General features: G+C 40.4%; 1 protein-coding gene across 2 annotated transcripts in view; it reads right to left on the bottom strand.

Annotated features, from left to right (window-relative positions):
- The window catches only part of KCNH5 (potassium voltage-gated channel subfamily H member 5), a 427,923-nt gene that overhangs the window by 39,640 nt on the left and 368,050 nt on the right, over window positions 1-20,233 (bottom strand). Inside the window, exon 11 of one of the 2 annotated variants that reach the window (XM_017349345.3) lies at window positions 69-10,389. The exons of the other annotated variant lie outside the window; for it this stretch is intronic. Within the exon in view, the coding sequence (XP_017204834.2) occupies window positions 9,442-10,389 (948 nt within the window). The 3' untranslated portion in view covers window positions 69-9,441. Of the gene's footprint in view, window positions 1-68; window positions 10,390-20,233 lie in introns of those variants that run through there. 2 annotated transcript variants of the gene reach the window in all.

Here is a 20,233-nt window from a genome sequence, read left to right as displayed (position 1 = left end):
GTAGGGCACTCCTATTCCCAGCTACCTCTGGCCCTGTTAAGATCAAAGTGAGGTTCCCAGAGGTTTTTCCTCTTCATCTAAAGACATATGCTTTAAAATTCTCAAAGGGTAGAACAAATTAATCACATTGTAAAAATTAGCAATTTCTCATTAGAAAACATTATTAAAACTCCCTGAAATAAATAAACAGACCGCAAGCTCATTAAATGTTGCCGTTCTAAGCCGAAATAGTTCATTTGGATAATACACTTAAGAGCAGTTTGGCCAAAAAGCCAACATTAGTGCAATCAATAAAAATATCTGAACAATTACTTAAAACTCAGTGGATCAGAACATTTTTTTAAAAGTTTTTCTGGAGTCTCATCTAAATTCCAGTGTTAAAAATAAAAAGAAATTATAGGAAAAATCCATAAACCTCACTTGTTTTGCTTAAGTACCATTCATTACCTTTTTAGGTTAAAATTCAGCTGGGATGGGGAATGTTGATGGTAAGTGACCATATATCAACACTGCTTCTTCCTTATAACCACGTTTGCCCATTGGTCTCCACTGATGCCTATCATCTGTTGGGAGAGGTCAGGAAAATGTCACTTTGGGGACAAGGGCCTCTTTTGCTTTACATGTATGATTTCAACTTCTGCCATTCACTCCGACCTCCCATGGGAAATCACACCTTTACATTACAAAGCATATTTTTTAACATCTTGATTTAAGCAGGTGTAAAAGTATAGGTCTAAAAAGACTTAGTATTTGGGACTGGACTAAGCAGTCTTCCGAGCATCACTATCCTACTTGGATACAAGGAAGGTTTCTCTCTAAGGTGTGACTGTCTGTGTTAGAATTGCAACTTAGTTGAGCCACCCTGGACAAGTTCTATCACATACTCCTTCACAAGGTTCTAGCAAGAAGTAAATGTGATCATCTAAGTAAATGACACAGTGAACATAATAAATACCTTAATTACATTATTTGACTTCTCAGACTAAGTGGAAAGAGAGGTTTGCCTCAGCATTCTCTCATCCCTAGCTCTCAGCATCTTCCTAATTCCCATCCCACATGCTCCACAGTCCTGATCCTCAGAGAGCTCACAAACACACAGTTTTCATTTTAAAAAAGAGGAAGTTTCGAGACAGAAAACAGATCGATAGTCTCATAACATCCAGAGCATAACAGACATCAAAGAATGCTAGTTTGTATCCCTCGTCACTATACGACATGATTCAGCTTTCAACAAACTCAGGGCCAATGACAAATTCAGCACCGCCTGAACTGGGGTATCAACCTACACATTTGCCAATTCTCTCCATGCTGAAATAATTTCTCAAATACTCCCAAATGCCAGCATGCAATTTAACATATTTAAGTGCTGCATAAAATGAAAAAGCTAGCTGCCTTACATAATGTAAAAGGGGATGACTCCTTGGTTGTGTGTGTTTGCAAGCATTTTGAGAGGTGGAGGACATAATGACACAGTGGGAAGACTCAGTACAATTGCAGCAGCCTCCGACCTTGGGTAAGGGTATTTTTTTGCTTTCACCAGATGGCTGAAAACCAGTCTGCCTAAAATGCATGAAGAGAAAACTTATCAATAATAGTTAACATGGACAATGGTTAATATGTGGATTTGCTGGATATAACTAGGCATCATCATTCAGTTCATTACTTTGTTAATAAAGGATGTTAGTTTTCTTAGTATTTTTCATCTTCATATACTTTATGGTTCCAAACTGATTGTCACTGTAGTCTTTGGAAATTTTATCATGTAATTTTAATTACGGGAATTTTAAATTAAACTCCTTTATCATGGAAACAGATTGAAGATACAATTCAGAATTTGGTTAGTGTTTACCTCCACAAATTTCACCCATTTTCTGCCTTCGTTTCCAAGTTAGAAACAGACTAACAGGGGAGAAATTTTATTTTTGAAGTCTTTTTTGTAAGTGTTTTGAGGACAAAAGTTTCAAGAATGGAAAATTAAGCAACTGAAATTCAAAGTAAGCATTTTATTCTAATATCAGAAAAGTCCATCAATTTTAATATGTTAAATATATTGAGTAACTCCTATTTTCAAGAAGAGAGATAATGGCAGTCATCATTTTTAGCATCTAGTTTTGGAAATACTTGATGTAGGAAAAGTTGGATAATACCATTGGGACAGAAGAAACCATAAACTTGGTGAAAATTAGTAAATGTTTTTGCAGAGAAATAAAATGGCAAATGTCCAAAAGAAGGAATACAAATATCAATTAATATGGAACTTGTAGGTATTGAATCTGTGAAAATAAAATGTGAGAAATGTATTTTGTTGGAGATCTAAAGTTCACAGCAAAGAGGTATGGAAAACTTGAACACGGATCTCCTTGAACAATGGTGATTCTGTAGCTTCACTGTTAAAAACGCATTACTTAGCAGTTGAATTATGGGGACTAGAAATGTCTCCCCTAAGAACTCCTTTGCTTCAGGATAAAAAACCCAATATACTAAGGGAGAATGCATGTTATAGAGGTATCTTTGAATTTAGTTCTTGTCCAAGTCCTATGATGGCATTAAATCTAGTAATTCCTATTATTTAATAATTGGGCAGTGATACTTGCAAAATGCATCTGAATTTGTCCTTTTATTTTGACTGGTACTGTGCTACTGGGAAAATATGCTGTAACTAAAGAAACGTGGGTGCTATGGTTTAGTTTCTGTTTGAATGCCCCTGTTGTTGTGACTCCATTTGTACTTTTAAGTTGTGTTTTTTTTTTTACAACTAGTGGCAGATACAGACTTAGCCAATCTTTCTCACTCAGGAGGTGGCACAAATGAGGGGACTTGAAAAAAATTCTTGGAAAAAGGGAATTAAAAGATAAATTCATTTTGGTGCAAAAAAAGTTCAGATCCATGCATAGTTTTTCAAAATACGTATTTTCCACAAACATGTTGAAGATCCATCTTAATGCACTACAGTCCATAAAAGTGATGTAAAGCATTGTAAAACTGAAGTAAAACCATTTCTAACAGTTATCCATAAACTCGCCAGAGTTGACATGATTGCATCAGCAAATCACCAATGGCATGGAGATTCAATCTACATGCATCTAAATTGAACCTCCACTGTGTCTCTCTCTGCAGATTTGTTCCAATCATGGAAATGCAAATCCTGGTTTACACCCTTGAGTCCAGGTGGTTTGGTATTATGAACCTATGTAGCACCTGAATATTTGCTTTCATTCTGATCTGACCACCCCATGAACATCATCTCTTGGTTTGCTTTCCTGGGCTAAAGTAAGATGAAGATTTCCTGTAATGTCATGTTGATCTTTGCAGACTCTAATTAGGGACAAGAGATTAGTGCAGCAGTTAAGACACCAATTGGGATGCCACAAACCACATCAGAATGCCTGGGTTCAAGTCCTAGGTCAACTTCCCATTATATACTCCTACTAATGCACACACTGGGAGGCAGCAGTGAGGTTCAGACACTGGGATCCCTCTTATCCCTGTGGGAGACAAGGATTAAGTTCTAGGTTCCTGGATTTCATCTGGCCCAGCCCTGGCCATTGTGGACATTTGGGGAGTGAACCAGATAGAAGAATCCTATCTGTCTTTCTGTCTCTGTTTCTGTTTTGTCTCTTTGCCTTTGAAACAGAATGAAAATAAATAAATAAAAATCAAAGTGCTCATGGAAAATACGCACTATGAGAAAGAACTATGCATACAGAAATTCTAAAAAAAGTCACCCCATAGTCACCAGAGTTTTGTTATGCAAGCTGCTAACAACGTTTATGCTATAAATACAAAGTTTACACTGAGAACAAGTTGATTGAACATATTTATTTACATATGTGTAGAATACATATGTAGGGCAGTCATGAGTTAGAATGTCAGGGACTCATCATGGGAGATTAAAATATAAATGTTACCAAGCACTTAGCAAGTAAGTAGAAAGGATCACAGTGGATCTAAAAAGCAAGGGTCACTGATGACCAATCTCCTTCAACCTCCTTTAACTTCCCTTCTCAGAAATAGAAGCCATTTACAACTAATCCTTCTTCAATTTGGGAAACTGTGTCCAGTTTCAAAAAATATCTAATTCCTAATTTACAATAACAGCTTTTAACTTGTGGTTTGCTGAATAGATTAGAAAAACTCAATGAGTGATGCAAATGGAAATATTCCGTCCTGTGCATGCACTTTGCCCCTTTCTTTCCCTGGGCTCTTGTTTTCTCTATGCAGAGGGGCACAGTCAAGGCAGTCACTGTGGAGTGCAGCCCTACAGACAGCAGGATGTCTGCAGAATTAACAAAATACGTCCCATTTTCAATACTCAAAATGTTCATGTTTTGTAAGTGACATCCTTGTATTACCAATATTTTCATCTAACTTTAAGTTAAAACGTTGTCACTTAGAACGCAAAAACCTTACTGGATTTTTCTAAAGATTTTTATTTTTTTAGCCTATTTCTTTTCAGTTCAAGATAACTGATACTTCAAAAAGTTCGTGGAAAATGGCATTAAAAGATTAGCTGAATTTGGTTCCAAAAGCTTTAAAATCCATGCACAGAAGCCTTCTTCAAAACGTTCACGGAAAATGTGTATTCTGAAAAAGGCATGCATGGATCTCAACTATTTTTTTTTTTTCCACTAAAGTAAGCGTATCTTTTAAATCCATTTTTCCATTACCATTTCGAAGTACCCTCAGACATTGAGAAATACACTGGTCAACAGAAATTTTTTCATAGTTGAGATTTTTGTTCTAAAAATATTTGCCCTTGTGGAATCACAGAAATCTTGAGTGAGCCGTGATTCTTTTGTATAAAAACTTGAAAGATGGACTACTCTATATCTTGAGTACCTACCGACATGCACACCTTTTTTACACAAAATTGAGAATGACAGCTGAGCAGAATGATAAAGTAGAAAAAGAAGACTCATGAAATTTGCCCATGTCTGCTTTTTTTTCCCTCAAAGGACTTTCATTCTTTCCATGTTTATTTGATTCTAAATTCCTAGATAATTAGTAAATCTTTTGTTTACATGACATTAATAATTATTTAGCAACCTGTGCCTCTCATCACCAATTTCTGACCAGAGAAATCCCTCCTAAATCCTAACAATATTTAGATAGAGAACACTTTGTGGCTTAACAATCTGTGAAAGGAAAAAAAGAAAAAGGCGGTTTGTCTTGATGTGGTCTTCATGTGAACGAAAAATGATTTTTCCAATAACTCGAGAACATCTTGCTACAAGAAGGGATCAGATCTTATTTTTGTTTTACTATCCATTGGAGGGGGAAATCAAAGCATTAGGCAAAATTAAGAGTTAACCTGTCCACAATCATACTATTAGATTGCGGCAAAGCTGGATTCAGAATCCAAGACAGAGTTCAGATATTTATCCTAGGGTGTGCTTCAAAAGATACTTTTTGGGAGCAGGTATTTGGCCAAGAGTTAAGGTGCCACATCCCACGCTGGGGTGCCCAGGGCTAATACCCAGATTCTGTCTCCTGGCTCCAGCTTCCAGCCAGTGCAGATCCCAAGACAGAGCAGAGATGGCTCAAGTGACTGGGTCTGCATAACTTAGATGGTGGAGCTGGATTGAGCCCCCAGCTCCTGCCTCCAGCCCTGGCCATTGTGGGTATTTGGGGTGGGAACCTGTGGAGGGAGGTTTCTGTCTCTCTGCAACTCAAATAAGAAAATAATAATTAAATTACTACTTTGAAAATTATTTTTTCCTCCTTTCTATCAAGAACACAAGAGAAATATTCAAATCTAACAATGAAATGTTAAAGTGCAGTCGCATAATTACAAAATTTTAAAATTATCCATGTGTGACATCTGCATTCTAAACACATTTTCTCATTAAATGAGTGAAATTTTGGAAAAAAGATGCAGAGACAATATCTTAAAAGACATAAATTATACAAAGCTGCAGAATCATCAGAAATAAGACAAACAATTTTGCAAGTATCAACCACTGCACACTTCAACACAGTCACTGCTTTGAAGATGAATTTTCTAAAAACCTTTCAAAAACGATCCAGTTATTTAAAATATTAGGTCAAATGGACCAAATCTCCTTACATTTAAGTAATTAAATGTCCTCAAATTTCAGGGAAAATGTGATTTGCATTCAGGCTCTATTAAGGGCAAGTTTCAAAGTCACACTTAGTTACTGGTCATAAGTGCAGGGTACTACTGCAAGAGGACATTAAGTAGTCTGTCCTAGGAGCAACTTAAAGCCAATTTTTCAAATTCTCTTTCCAGTGATCCATATATATAGTTGCTTGTCCCCAGTAGCAGAATACAATTTTTTTTTCCGTTTTAACAATGAAGGATGATTCTATAGTTGACCACTATCCCTGATCCATTTTAAGCACCATTCATGTCAATGCAGGACACGAGATATTTTGATATTGTCATCTGCCTTTTGTGTGACTATTCACCTTTTATCATAAGCTCTTCTAGGTCACATCTGGTACAACAACATCCTGCTGTAGACTGATAAACTTGCTTCTTATGATGCATAGCTCACATTTCCATTTCTATTTGGCTTTTGCTATTATGTTACAACCATCTGTCCAGGATATAGCATCTGATCTTACATATTATCATAGAAAATATTGAAGGCATGTATGTTACTTTGGAAAATGTTCAGATTTTAAGTACATAGCCATTGATTCCTATTAGTACATTGTTCAGAAATATAGTAGTAGAAATTTTATTCTGGATGCACTGGGAGCATCTATACAGTGTAGGAATAAAGCATGCAATTGTGTGGTAAAGAGCTTCTATTTGCTTTTTGTCCTGGTTGTGGCAACACAGAACATGACTGTAACATTATTGCATGTATTAAAGCAAGTGTTCACCCTCCATTAAAATGTGAGTAAATCCTACTGTGAAGAACTATGGACTCTGGGAACCTAAGAAGTTGCTCTATATACAGTGTTTGCTGAACACATGCATTTCTGCTGGAAACAGCAGAGTGCACTCAGCACCACATCGTATCATGCACACACAGAGAGGTGGCTGGAATAGAATACTGGGATAACCGCACCATAAATAAACTCCTGATATGGTCTCCCACTTCTTGACAGCTAGAATGGCTCAAAACCATTGCATTTCTTTCCCGTGCATATGAACAAGAAAATATTCAAAACAGGTCAATTAGGAAACACTCAGAGTGAATGTCAGAATGCAGCAAATATCTGCACCTCTAACCTGCAAAGACTTGGATTGCAACGTCACATCTTCCTGCTATTTCAGTCATTCTCCCACAGCCTTACACCAACAATTCTTGAAGCAAATGGCCAAACTGACAGCTGCTGTACTCTGATCATATTTTTCCACTCATTTTAAAGCTTTAGCCAAACCTGACTTTAACAAATAGAAAAATATCCTGAAATGCAATAAATGTCAAATGTCAAGATAAAGGTATCATCCTCACCATGGAAACGACACAATTCCAGTTGCAAGGCTGTTTACTGTTACCTGTGATAGGTAGACATTGTAGCAAAATTTAGAGCCCTGTTCCCCTACAAATTTCTATTGAAGGTAAGGATGCTACGTGCACCGAGTAGGGAATAAGGAACCCATGCACACAACACATGTTCTGAGACTCGGGGATTAGAGAGGCACATCTTGTAGGCGTGTAAGCAAGTTCTAATAGAAATTTCTAAAATAGCAACTGTTTTTTCTATAAATTACTGTGTTGCACTACTCCAGTCTGATTGCAGTAACTTGTCTTTCAGATCTGGTGACTTTTGGTTTGGGGTTACTGAGGGAAAGTTAGAAAAGCCCATAAAAATGAGTACAGTAGGCCAAAATAGCTCCCTCTCATCATTTGCATGTTGTCAATGTGTCTGTACAGATGGTCCAATAATATACAAATTACTAGTGTTAATTTTCAACTTGATGCGAACATAAACTCCCCTGCTTCCAACCTTAAATGGTATTCATGCACCAATTGAAAAGTATGCCTTTCCCACCAACTTCATCAAATAAATCTCAGTCAAAGGAAAATTCTCCTGAGTTCCTACAACGAATGTGTTACTTTGTTCTCAATGCAGATCACTGAAGAGATTAGCCATGCACAACACAATTCTTTGTGACTTTTTTCTTAGTTGATAATAGGCACTTTCTAAGAAGAGGATTTGTGATCCAAAAGACTAGGAAATTCAGTCCTCAGTTCTCCCCTTTCGTCACTGTAGTCTCTTGTAACAACTCAGCAGAACTGTGTGCTAAAAAGCTTTATAAAATTGTAACCAGAATAAAATAATAGAAAACAGTTATCTCATTGAGCAACTTAACATCTACTTCTTGGTTGGTTGCTTTGTTTACATTTCATGTGTTATCTTTACAAACGGAAACACCTGCCTACAATTCTGCACCTGTGTTTCATTCCAAGTTACACAGATGCTACAAAAAAGTGTCCATCTGTTTACATTATTGGTTCTATTTTTATCACAATAGTTAAAAATCTTCATGTGGTTATTTCAATCCTTTTTTTTTTTTCCGTACGCTTCTTTGCTAAGAGCCTTTGACAACTTCACTCTTGAACAAGTTTTGGAAATACAAACTTAGAACATTCATCACCTTTAGAAAATCACTATCTCAAACATGAATTATTAAAAGGCTTATACCCTGTGGTGCAGTATTTCTATAATAGAGTACACTATATTAATAGTTTAGTATTTATGGTGTTGATAACGTCAGCTTACAAGGTGACAGCTGTTCTCCAAGACGGAGGGTGTAGGGATAGCCTTACGTAAGAGCTAATGACTACTATCTATGTATAATGTTAAAAAAGGAGAGGTATAGTTGAGCAAAAATGCAATTCATGCACAAAACCCATAGCAACAAGTTCTCGATAACCCACACCGCTATCTGCCTTAGGCAACAGAACAGTCATTTAAATGGAGCAAACACTGTAGAGGAAAATAACCTAACACTAAGTTACAGAAATACATCCTATGGAAAGAGATCATAAAATGGTTCTAACAGTTTCAAAGGTTGAACTCTTCCTTGGCATTCATCTGCAATTTTAACTTAACAGAACAGTGAGAAAATGACACAGCTCAATGTACTCGGCCTGAGATCAAGTTTGTCACGGCAACATTGGCAGGTTGGACCCTGATTCTTCAAATATTACATTGCCTTAGTTAACAAAAATCATACTTTTTTCTTTATTAGAATAGAGATTATAAATAAAGTGTACATGCAGTCAACTGCATAATATACAAGCAATATCTATGTCTTTTATAATTGTCTTCTTTGGCAGGCCAGAATCCAGCTGGACATGCAATATTTACATATCAAAATCCATATTGTGTTCATATTGAAAGCAAGTGAAAATATATATATATATACTGTATATACACACATATGTATATAGATGTATATACTGCTTCAATATATTAACAAATATAGATGTGTATATATATTTATATATATCTATATTAAAAGTGGATTTCATCTTTGTCGGATTCGGGCGAGTCAGGCCTTGAGACACTGAAAATATCCTGACACGGAATCGGGGGAGGTACTTGGAGCGGCATCTGGGATCTGGGAGATGAGGCGTGGGGCCCGCCTTTCTCGGACAGTATTTTTAAAATCTCTGCCACCTGCTTCTCCAGGGCAGTCATTCTGCAGCTCAGCAGCTGGATGTCCTCCTTCAGCTCCAGCTTGACCTCCTGCAGTGTGGTCTGTAAGGCCTGCTCGGGGATGGGGTAGAAGGGGTGCTTGCCTTCGGCCTGGACGGGGCTGTGCTCCAGGGGGCTGCGGGCCTCGCCAGCCTTATCCAAACGAAGGTCACTTTTTGTAATTCCACTGTCACAGGAGTCCGTTTTCCTCAGCGGGTTTTTGGTCACACTGTTTTCGGAATCGCTGCCCTTGGGGTCCTCCGACAGCAGCCCCATGGACTCGGCTTTGGTGACGTTATTCCAGTCTTCCTTTTTCTCCTCGTGGGCGCCCACGTTGTTCTTGAGCCGGAGCCACCCTTTCCCGTTTCCGTTCTTCATCCGAATGGGGCTGTTGACTTTGAGACACTTGGGGTCAGCCCCGCCGTTGGGCTTGAGCTCCATGGCGTCTCGGTTGTTCTGCTTGAGGGACTCGCTGGCCTTCACGTAGGCCAGGGACGTCTGGATGGGCGTGATCTGGGACACGGTCACCACGCTGGTGCCTGTCATGGGGGCTCCGTTCTGCAGGGAGCGGCTCTCCACCTGCAGCTGGCTCCGCTCGGGGTCGCTCTGCGTGCAGCCCTGGTTCCGCAGCTCCTTCTGCTGCTTGAACTTCTGGAAGAGTTTTCTCACCGGGTGGTCCACGGGGATGCTGAGCGTCACCTCGTTCTTCTGCCTGAGGCGCTCCTCCTCCTCCTTCTTCACGTCGCTGATCTTGCGGAAGATGATCTGCGGGGCGGGAGAGAGGTGCAAACGGTGATTATGGGTGCACGCGGACCCGGGGGTCACAGTGGCGGATGTGCCTTGCTCTACACGGGAAACCCTGAACATACACGCTAGATCATTTCTGAGGGGGAAACAGATATTTTAATGCCTTTTGGCAAAATGCTTAACATCCAACAGGAACACTGACTGCTGACCCACTCAGTTCTACTCCCTTCCATGTTAGAGGGAGAACCCAGAAACGAACTCAGACATGACTTAGAACTCAGCTAATGGGCCCATTAGGTCCCATTTAATAGAAAACATATAAAAATGCATTGGGGGGCCGGCGCCATGGCTCACTTGGTTAATCCTCCACCTGCAGCGCCGGCATCCCACATGGGTGCCGGGTTCTAGTCCCGGTCACTCTTCTTCCAGTCCAGCTCTCTGCTGTGGCCCAGGAGGGCAGTGGAGGATGGCCCAAGTGCTTGGGCCACTGAACCCGTAAGGGAGACCGGGAGGAAGCACCTGGCTCCTGGCTTTGGATCGGCACAGCGCACCAGCCGTAGTGGCCATTGGGGGGGGGGGGGGATGGACCAATGGAAGGAAGACCTTTCTCCTTGTCTCTCTCTCTCTCTCTCACTGTCTAACTCTGCCTGTCAAATAAAAAAAAAATGCATTGGTGTATTGTGTATGCACGTACAAGTATTCATAAAAGAGGACTTCAAAAAGTTCACAGAAAATTGAATTAAATGATAAGCTCATTTTGGTTAAAAAAATGTGAAATCTGTGCATGTTTTTTCCCGTAATGCAAGAGTACTTACAAAAGCTCATGGGCAATGGAAAGAAAATATACATTTATTATAGCGTGAAACATTTGAAATTTGTGTTTACAGTGGTAGGGATCCACTCATGGGAAGTGTGTGTTATGAAGAAAAGATACATAGATTTCAAAAAAACCACAACTTTCTGCACCAAAATAATCTTATCTTTCCAGTGTTTCCAGGAACTCTTCAAAGTGTCCTGGTAGGTAAGGATGTATATATTTATCCCCTATATAATACACTGTAATGCATCACTCTTTTGTATGTTTTCCCTTTTGCATATAATTCAAAACCAGTTTTAGTACCACACTCTGTTTGAGAGTTATATATTGAGGATTCCATGCCATGAACGTGTTGAGAAGTTAGCTGACCGAAGTGGCACCTGGCTTGGGTTCCAGGGGGAAGGATCCAGTGTATTTATGCGGCTTCAGGGGCAGTCAAAGTTCCTGGGGCCAGGCACCAACTCATCACGCAGACTTCATCTCCAACTGCTATTTACTACTTAAAGGAAGTTCATGGGCCTCCTGTTCCTAATTATTCTAACAGAAGGAACAATGAGACGCTCTCACTAGGTTAAGGGTTGAACTCTTCAAATTCCAAGATTCTTTACACTTTACATGTAACATTAAATGCACAGCACATGCGAGGGTTGATGGATATCCACAAATGTGCACTGTTTTATTCAAAATAAAAGTTTATTTCAAAAGTTTTTTATTTCAAGTGTTTATTTCAAAAGTTTTTTTTATTTCAAGTTGTTTATTTCAAAAGTGGATTTTGAAAATATTGTGGAGAAGAACTTGTGATCACTCTCTCAAGAGAAATAAAACATTGGAGCTACACAAGGAATCACCATAGACTATTTTAAGTGAATAGTGGATTTCAGAATCACGAAAGACAAAGCACCTTCAGGTGAAGACTGTAAATGGAATTATTTTAGAGAAAGCACTCTCAGAATCAGACACTCTCATGAGCCAAGTGAAACTGCTTAGCTCTGTCACCTTCTCTAAGCTATTAGTTGGATTCGAAATATATAGGAAGCACCAGTCCGTCACCAATAACAAACACTCAAAATATGCCTGTTCTTTCCCTTTGAACTCTTAAAAGGATGCTTCCCATGCGGAAACTGTTTTCATCACCTTCTGAAGGGTCAACAGCTTCCAGGAGTGGCAGATCCCAGAAACAAATACTAGCGATGATGGCTTTCAACAGAGAACTCCGAGAGGCAGAAACCCTCCTTCTGAGTCAGAGTGCATCTCCAAAGCTGAGGCTGACGCTCTAAAGGCAGCCCTATCAAGTGGCCGTGATTTGAATTTGAAAATAGATATTCTCTAAATTCAGTAACCGTCTGTAAAGGCCAACATATTTTCCCTTTTCAGGTGACATGTGAAATTGAGTCCTTTTAAAAGATGGAAGACTAATCTCACAGTTTGACATGAAAGCGCCAGCAGGTTAATTAGAAACTTGCAAAGGCTTGGAACATTTCTCAAGCTTCCTAAGAGAACAGAGCTTACCCTAAGCTTTTCAGGTATCAGTGTTCTTCGGGACTGAACAGATGGGAAAATAGATGCTCTTCTTGCTGTCTCATGACCTTTTACTGAATTGGTGCTCATTTTGGTCCAGTGCACTGACAGCAGGGGACTAAGGTAAGGACCTTGGCTGTGTCTCCCTCTCACTCACCTCTGAGCTTTTTATTCTCAAAAGTAGTTGTTTAGGCTCAGATAGACATAATATTGGTGTAGCATGGTAATGGAGAGTGGCCCTCACATATGAGATAAAGGACCCATTTTAAGCTATGAGTGGAAGAGGGAAGGTACATGGCACATAAAATGCAGGACAGGGCTGGTGCTGTGGCAAAGTGGGTAAAGCCATCACCTGCAGCGCCAGCATCCCATATGGGTGCTGGTTCAAGTCCTGGCTACTCCACTTTTGATCCAGCTCTCTGCTATGGCCTGGGAAAGCAGTAGAAGGTGGCCCAAGTCCTTGGGTCCCTGCACCCATGTGGGAGACTGAGAAGAAGCTCCTGGCTCCTGGCTTCAGATTGGCGCAGCTCCAGCTGTTGCGGCCACACGAGGAGTAAACCAGCGGATGGAAGACTCTCTCTCTCTCTCTCTCTCTCTCTCTCTCTCTCTCTGCCTCTCTGTAACTCTGCCTCTCAAATAAATAAATAAGTCTTAAAAAAGAAACTTGCAGGCCAGACATGCAGTATTTGTAAGATAACTTTAAAAATACGGTATTAATCTGAAAAGGACATTTTTATGCTTTAGTAAGTATTTGTTGTTTATTGTGAGTTTAATTTTAACTTAGAATCTTGCATTTTTGTTTGCTAAATTTGGCAGCTCTGCTGCTGTATAACAGACGAGGACATTGCCACTTCTGTAACATCTACGGGGCTGCCCTGTGGAGTTCACAACTTACAGAAAATACAACAATGAAAGATTTGAGGCCTGATTTTGTCAACAGAATGGTGAAGAACTGTTCGCAGTAACTGTGTCCTTAAGTAAGTTCAAGAGGTTTAGTGATTTAAAATGGTAAAATGCCCATGTAAAACATCAGTGAGGGAGTTATTTTCCAATTTCCTTAACCACCAGTTACGCCATCCCCAATTAAGGACAAGCAAGGTGTTCCAACTGTAGCTATTCAACTGAAAATGAAGACCCCAATACATAGTTCAAATGGAGTCCGGACACCAGGCAGACTCCCAGTTCCCACCAGGGGACACATAAGACAGAACCGGATTGGTGCATTTTGCCATCTGGAAAAGTAAAAGGCACTGGAAAATTCAAAGCATCAAGGTTTGGGTATTCAGATGGCGAAAGCCTAAGAGTGTTGTGTGGTTTGCTTCCTCCGGTTTGGGGGCACCTGAGACCATCAAGACAGGCCCTGATTTCTGGAGCTGGCAGAGCTGCAGGACCTACACATTCACTCCCTGGAGCCAGCAAAACACGGTGTCAAAAAGCTGATGTTTATCTTTACTCCTTGCCCCTTACTTCCTGATAGCCAGGTGGGCACTGGTTGTAAGCTCTGTAAGCTCAAGAAGCCACTGAAGGTAGACATTCGTGATTTCAGCCCATAGAAGCCAGGCATGGTAAACTGACTGCATAATGTGACAAAACTCACAGCACCTTACAGGACACCTGCTGCCCAAGACTTCCAGGCCATTAACTGTGCCATATACTCACAGAGCCAGCAGCCAGCACCGGCCCTCACCACCACCCTCCCCTTAGCAGCAGGCCCATGAGCAACCCTGAACCCAGTGAAAGTATGATCAAATGCAGAGGCAGGATTGGTAAGAGAAGGTTATAAAGAGATTCACTGACGAAACTATACATCTGGGACTGAGCCAAACTGAAAACAAGAACACTTCGATTTGGCCAACCTCTTACCATATCCAGGGTTTTAAGATAGAAGTATTTTTTTTAAATTAATAGATTGGATATTCTGCTGATTAAATTATTTTATTTTTATTGCTTTTTGAGAATGAAATTTAATAATGACTTATTAGAAAACAACATAAGAAGTCTACATCTAGCAAAGTGACCACATCCACACATAAATAAGGATTCTTCAAAAAGTTGTGGGATAATGGAATTAAAAGATAAATTTGTCAGTGAAAAAGTTTGACATTGATTTGTAGTTTTCTCGTAATACACATTTCCATGAACTTTTTGAAGCCCCTGTGTATTTTCTCCTGAACCATCTGAACTGCTATATGAGTCAGGTTCAATTACTCTCATGATACAGAGGGAATAAAAACAGATACACAGAGATTAAGCAGTTTGTCTTTGATCACAGGACATAGAAAGGCAAAAGGTCAAATTCCAAACAATCTTAACTGTTTACCTGCCAGTAGTCCTCAAGGAAACTCTGATACAAGAGAACTTGGAAAAGTTCATGGAAGACACAATTTAAAAATCAGTTCATTTTGTTGCAAAAGAATGCTGAAATCAATGCATCATTCTATGTGTTTTAATAAACTTTTTGAAGACCCTTCCTATGTATGATTTCAAAACTTTTTTGCACCAAAATAAACTTCTCTATTAACTCCATGTTTCACAGATGTTTGAGGTTCCCTCAAAACTCCTCCCGGGCCCTATGAAAACTTGCAGTGTGTGAAGCAGGGAAGCGATGCAACTGTTTCAAACAGCAAAAAGGTAATCACCAAGCAGAACCGCCCCTGAAAGCAGTGAACAGAATGAGACTGGGGCTCTGTGCTTCAGGGGTGAAAGGTCACCACTACTAACAGCTGGAGAGAGTCCAGAGGAGGCAGTCTCCAGACCCTTCCTCACCCTTAAAAGCAAAGCCAGTGGGCTTGCATCATTGGATCACCTGTCAAAAAAACACGCTGCCATTTTGGTTCCCCCCAAGGCTGCTCTGTATTTTTTTCACTCCCTTCAAGAAATGTTAGATGCACTATCTCTATGCAGGGTGAGGGGTGGGGGAGGGGCAAAGTAATTTTACTGGGATTCTTGTTACTTAGGGCCATGCCCTGCACAGGTAAGCATCTATCCCCACTGTAACATGCGCACCTGATACTCTGCAGTCAACAGTGCCTCCTCAGGCTAACCAGCCAGAACCAGTGAGATCCAGTAGGGCAGCCTGGGCCACCTCCAGGAGCCCTCAGAATGCACTCTAATCCCAACACCACTCCCTCCAGTGCATGGCCGTTGACAATCACCAAGAGGGCTGCACAAAAAGACAGGAAGAAGGCAGCTCCCTGATCCAGAGATTCACAGGGCTCTTTTCCCAGAAAATCCGTGAACACCCTTCCCCCTTGTTAGCATACCCCACCCCTTATTAGCATGCCCCCTTATTTCTGCTGCCCTGTGTCTGATTTCTCAGCCACCAGCAGGCTGAACAGTTGGCACGCAAGCTAAGCTCCTGATTCTCCACTTTGGGCTACTGAATGGAGTTGGTGCTGTTACTCAGCTTTGGTTTCTTTATGGGCTTCTTCGAATGAGCCCCAAACTGGGGTCTCTACCCATACCTGGATTCACTTGCTCATGAGAATGCAGATTTTTGTCAGTTATGTTCACTGCTGCGTCTCCAATCTCTACAACAGTGCCTGCCACACTGAAAATCTTCAATAAATAAATGTTTGTTTATTTATTAATGTTTATTTATTTATATGGTCATTCATTCAGTACCCTGTTCATGCAGTCAGCAACTACCATAAATAAGAAGCCATGCTTTCCAATCCCTTCACTGTTCTGCACTGTCTAACCAATGAATCAGAGTTATCCACACTGCGATGATTGATTATTAATGTCTGCCCCTCATTAGCACCTGGAAGCGGACGCTGCGTAGTCTACCCGCTGAGCACAAGCACATGGCTGCGAGTTCACATCCGCTACTCACACGCTGGTCTTTGGTCAGAGCCTTTCTTCAGGGTGCGAGACCATCCATTCTCAGGCTTACACCAAGACAAAATTTTCTGAATGCACGATCAGAGGATGTCAAAATTGAAATTGAAAACAAAAATAAAGAAGTGATTTCATCATGTTTGTGAAGTTCAAAGCCTAATACATTGAGGTGCTTCCATATGTTGATACAAGCATTATGTGCAAAGTCTGATGGATTTTTGGACCATCTTAATTTTTTTTTTAAAAAAAGCATCATATAATAAACAAGAAAATAAAACATCAAGGCTGCCTAACTTAAGTAACTCACTGTATTAAACAAAATGCAATAGGTCCTCTCTATAAGTACTCAGAGTTTTGAAGACAACTTTATCATGCTAAATTCCAATTTGAATTATACTGAATTTTTATTACTAAGGAAACTACAAGGTAATTATTCTAAATTAGCAGTGCAAGCATTCCCAATTCTGCTGAATGTTACCTCTCAAGAAGAGCTGTCTGCCTTTAGCTTTTTCTGTCTATATAATAGAATGGCTAAATTTAATAATGTAATGGAAAAACTGACAAAATTTCATTAAACCTTCTAAAAATAGTGCTTTTATTTAGATTTGTACAAAATTTTACAGACTACTCTTCAGCCATTGATGGAACTCTGAAACAATAAGAATTTTCATAATCCAGTTGACTGTCATGGGTAATATGTCACACAAGACAGAGTCTCCTGCTCACTCAATACAAGAACTATACAGATTAATTCCATCCAATTATCATGTGGAAATGATGATGGTTTCACTCTAGAAAATAAACAGCTTCATTTAAAAAAGCACTGCAAAGAAATCCTTTTAGAAAACGCTAAAGGATCTGGGGTCATAATTGTTCAACATGCATGATTTAAACTATGTAAAAGAAAAAAATAAGATTTTCAAAATAGTGTCAAGAAGATAACTTTTAAGACTCTCGGGTTTGTTGTTTCCTTTTTCAGGCTAAGCAGCCAGGCCCCCTGTACTTGATGTACTCTGTATCTACCCAACGGCAAGTCAAACTGTTGTTGAACACCACAAAAATTAAGGACAAAATATAAAAAGAAAAGTGAGGAATCCAGCTATGGTGCCAGATACCCATTTATTGGTAGAATGCACAATAGCTTACACTGTTTCTATCAGCAAAGAGGTTTATTTCATTTAAGCTTTTCTTCCCAGGGCTTCATTATGCTCTGTGGAACCCATGCTGGAAGGTTTAATTTATTTAAATGATAAAAGCTTCTTAAACGTAATAGGGAACATGGCCAGCTGAGCTTTCCATTTCAAAAGTAGGACATCTGATCATAAAAGTGATATCAAAATTGAATAATTTGAATGTGTACTGAACTTTAAAATCCAATAAAGACAAGGGGGGAGGTAGGGGTTAGAATCATTTGATTAATAACATGGATATAGTGTTATGCAATTTGCAAACAGAAGTGTTTTCCCTCAAGTGGTCCAGCCCTTTCCAGGCCCGTGGATCTAGGGAACAGGCCGGGGCTTTTCAGGTAAATGTGATTACATAGTGAGTAGCCCCAGTCCTTCTAACTCTACTGGGACCTAATTGCATTGGCTCCTTTGTTCTTCCTCCTGTTTCTATACACTTTGTCAGTCATTTCAGTTCTAGTCTTTCCAGTCCATTTGAACTTGACTTAATACAACAAGGCAGTGTTTATGAAACACTACCTTGTGCATATCAGACACAGTAAGATTTCAGCAAAGGCCACAGCAATGGCTTACCTTCGATGGCAGTTCAACAGGTGTATACACACAGGGTATCGATGGTGAACCACACTCTGCTTTGAGGTATGACTGCCTTGCTTTACTCTGGCCACCTATAAATCTATAAGCGTGTGACAGGACTTGTTCAGCCTTTCAAGTCCCAAACAAACTTTGGGAAATTTGTGCATTGCTTAATTAATGAATTAATTAATTAATGTTAATACAAGAATAAAAAAGGCAGGTGAACAGAGAGGAAAAAACAGAGGGAGGAGGGGGAAGAGGGAGGAAATGGACCTTTTTTGGTTTTGTAGTTTTTTTTTTTTTAATTCATTTGAAGGTAGAGAGAAAGAGACAGATAGATAGTGAGACAGACAGAGATCTCCCACCCCTGGTTCCCTCCTCAATTGCCGGTAACAGCAGGAGCTGGGCTAGGATGAAACCAGGATCCCAAAACTACAATGGGCATCCCACTGCTGACTCTCAAGATGTACATTAGCGGGAAGACAGAATGGAAATTAGAGCCAGAAACTTGATCCTAGGTTCCATATGGATGCACGCATCCCAAGCAGCATCTTAACTACCGTGTCATGTGCCCACCCTTAAACATTGCTTTGGTTTTGCTAATGTGTCTAGTGGTTAGTGATAAACAAATACAGAACAGTCTAGAATTACCGATACAATTACTAAATAAGCTAACAAAATGTTCCAAGGCCTCATTTTTCTTTATCGTATAAAAGATCAATTATCACTATTTTCCAGGCTATCATAAATGTGAAAATATTGTAAACTTGATTGACGCTAGCTAACATAGCTTCAAAATACAGGTGCTCTAAACATACACTGTATTGCTAAAGGACTTTTTGTTTTTTAAGTAGTAAAAGATGGAAGGCCGAAGTCTTCAAAAGCAAGATTATAGCCATCGGAAGTACAGCTGGCAAGGTTTAGATCCACCGTCTCAAATAACGCAGTAACCATGGACTGTTCTTGCCTCAACTCCTCATCTCATTTCCCTTCATTTCATTCTTTGCTATCACGTATCAAATAAGCCAGTGTCTCAGACTAAGAGAATTCCCAGAACACAGTGAAAACCCCTCCATAAGAGGTCAGGAGGCCTACAGTAGGCCAGCTCTGCCTGCCTTTCCAAGTGGCTTCTTTCACTTCCTCACAGGGTCACTCTGAAGGCCAGAATTTATCTGTGATGTTGCACAAATCGTTCCCTCTCCTGCTCACCCAGCACAGAGCTTGCACCAGCCACGGACACTCATGTCAGTTAGGCCCTTCTTCACGAGGAGGGCAGGCAAGCTGATTCTCAAGGCCCAAAGTACCAGAAAAAGTCAGGGCCTCGCACAACACACTTACTGGGAAAATGCTCAGAGCAAGCACGTGGGAAGAAAAAAAAGTGAAATTAAAAGATAAGTGTCGCTCCCCCATTCGCGGAGGAACGACACCGGACCCTGCGCTGTTCTTTTGTCTGCTTGGCCCTTTCCCGGTTTGCTGCTGGTCCTTCCTGGGTTTGCTGCTGGTCCTTCCCGGGTTGGCTGCCGACCCCTCCACCTCCGTGGAAGGGCGGTTCCCCCTGCCACTTTCCCTGCTTCCGCGGGGGAGCGGCACACCACCGGCCGGCTCTCTCGGGGGCTGCTCAGGTGTTCCTTCAGATGTTCCTGGTGCATGTTGTCTCTCTCCTCCTTTATAGTCCTCTTCCACCAATCCCAACTCGGCTGCCCACACGCCGAGCACGCTGCTCTCCTCCAATCAGGAGCAGGATCAGCTCCTGGAGGTCATCACTCAAGTTGGCAAGAGGCAGCTGTGTAGAAGTTTACTCCTCCCCAGCACCATATTGTGGGAGAGCAGATGCATAGAATTAGTCCTAGTTCCAGTAATTTAGTCTAGTCTCAGTTGCTCCCCACAGATAAGGTTTTTTTTTGGTGCAGAAAATTTTGAAATCTTG

Source organism: Oryctolagus cuniculus, chromosome 20 (assembly GCF_964237555.1).
Source record: "Oryctolagus cuniculus chromosome 20, mOryCun1.1, whole genome shotgun sequence".
In the NCBI taxonomy this organism is placed as follows: domain Eukaryota; kingdom Metazoa; phylum Chordata; class Mammalia; order Lagomorpha; family Leporidae; genus Oryctolagus; species Oryctolagus cuniculus.
Note: the sequence above shows the minus strand (reverse complement) of the source record. Positions and strands in the feature narration are given on the sequence as shown.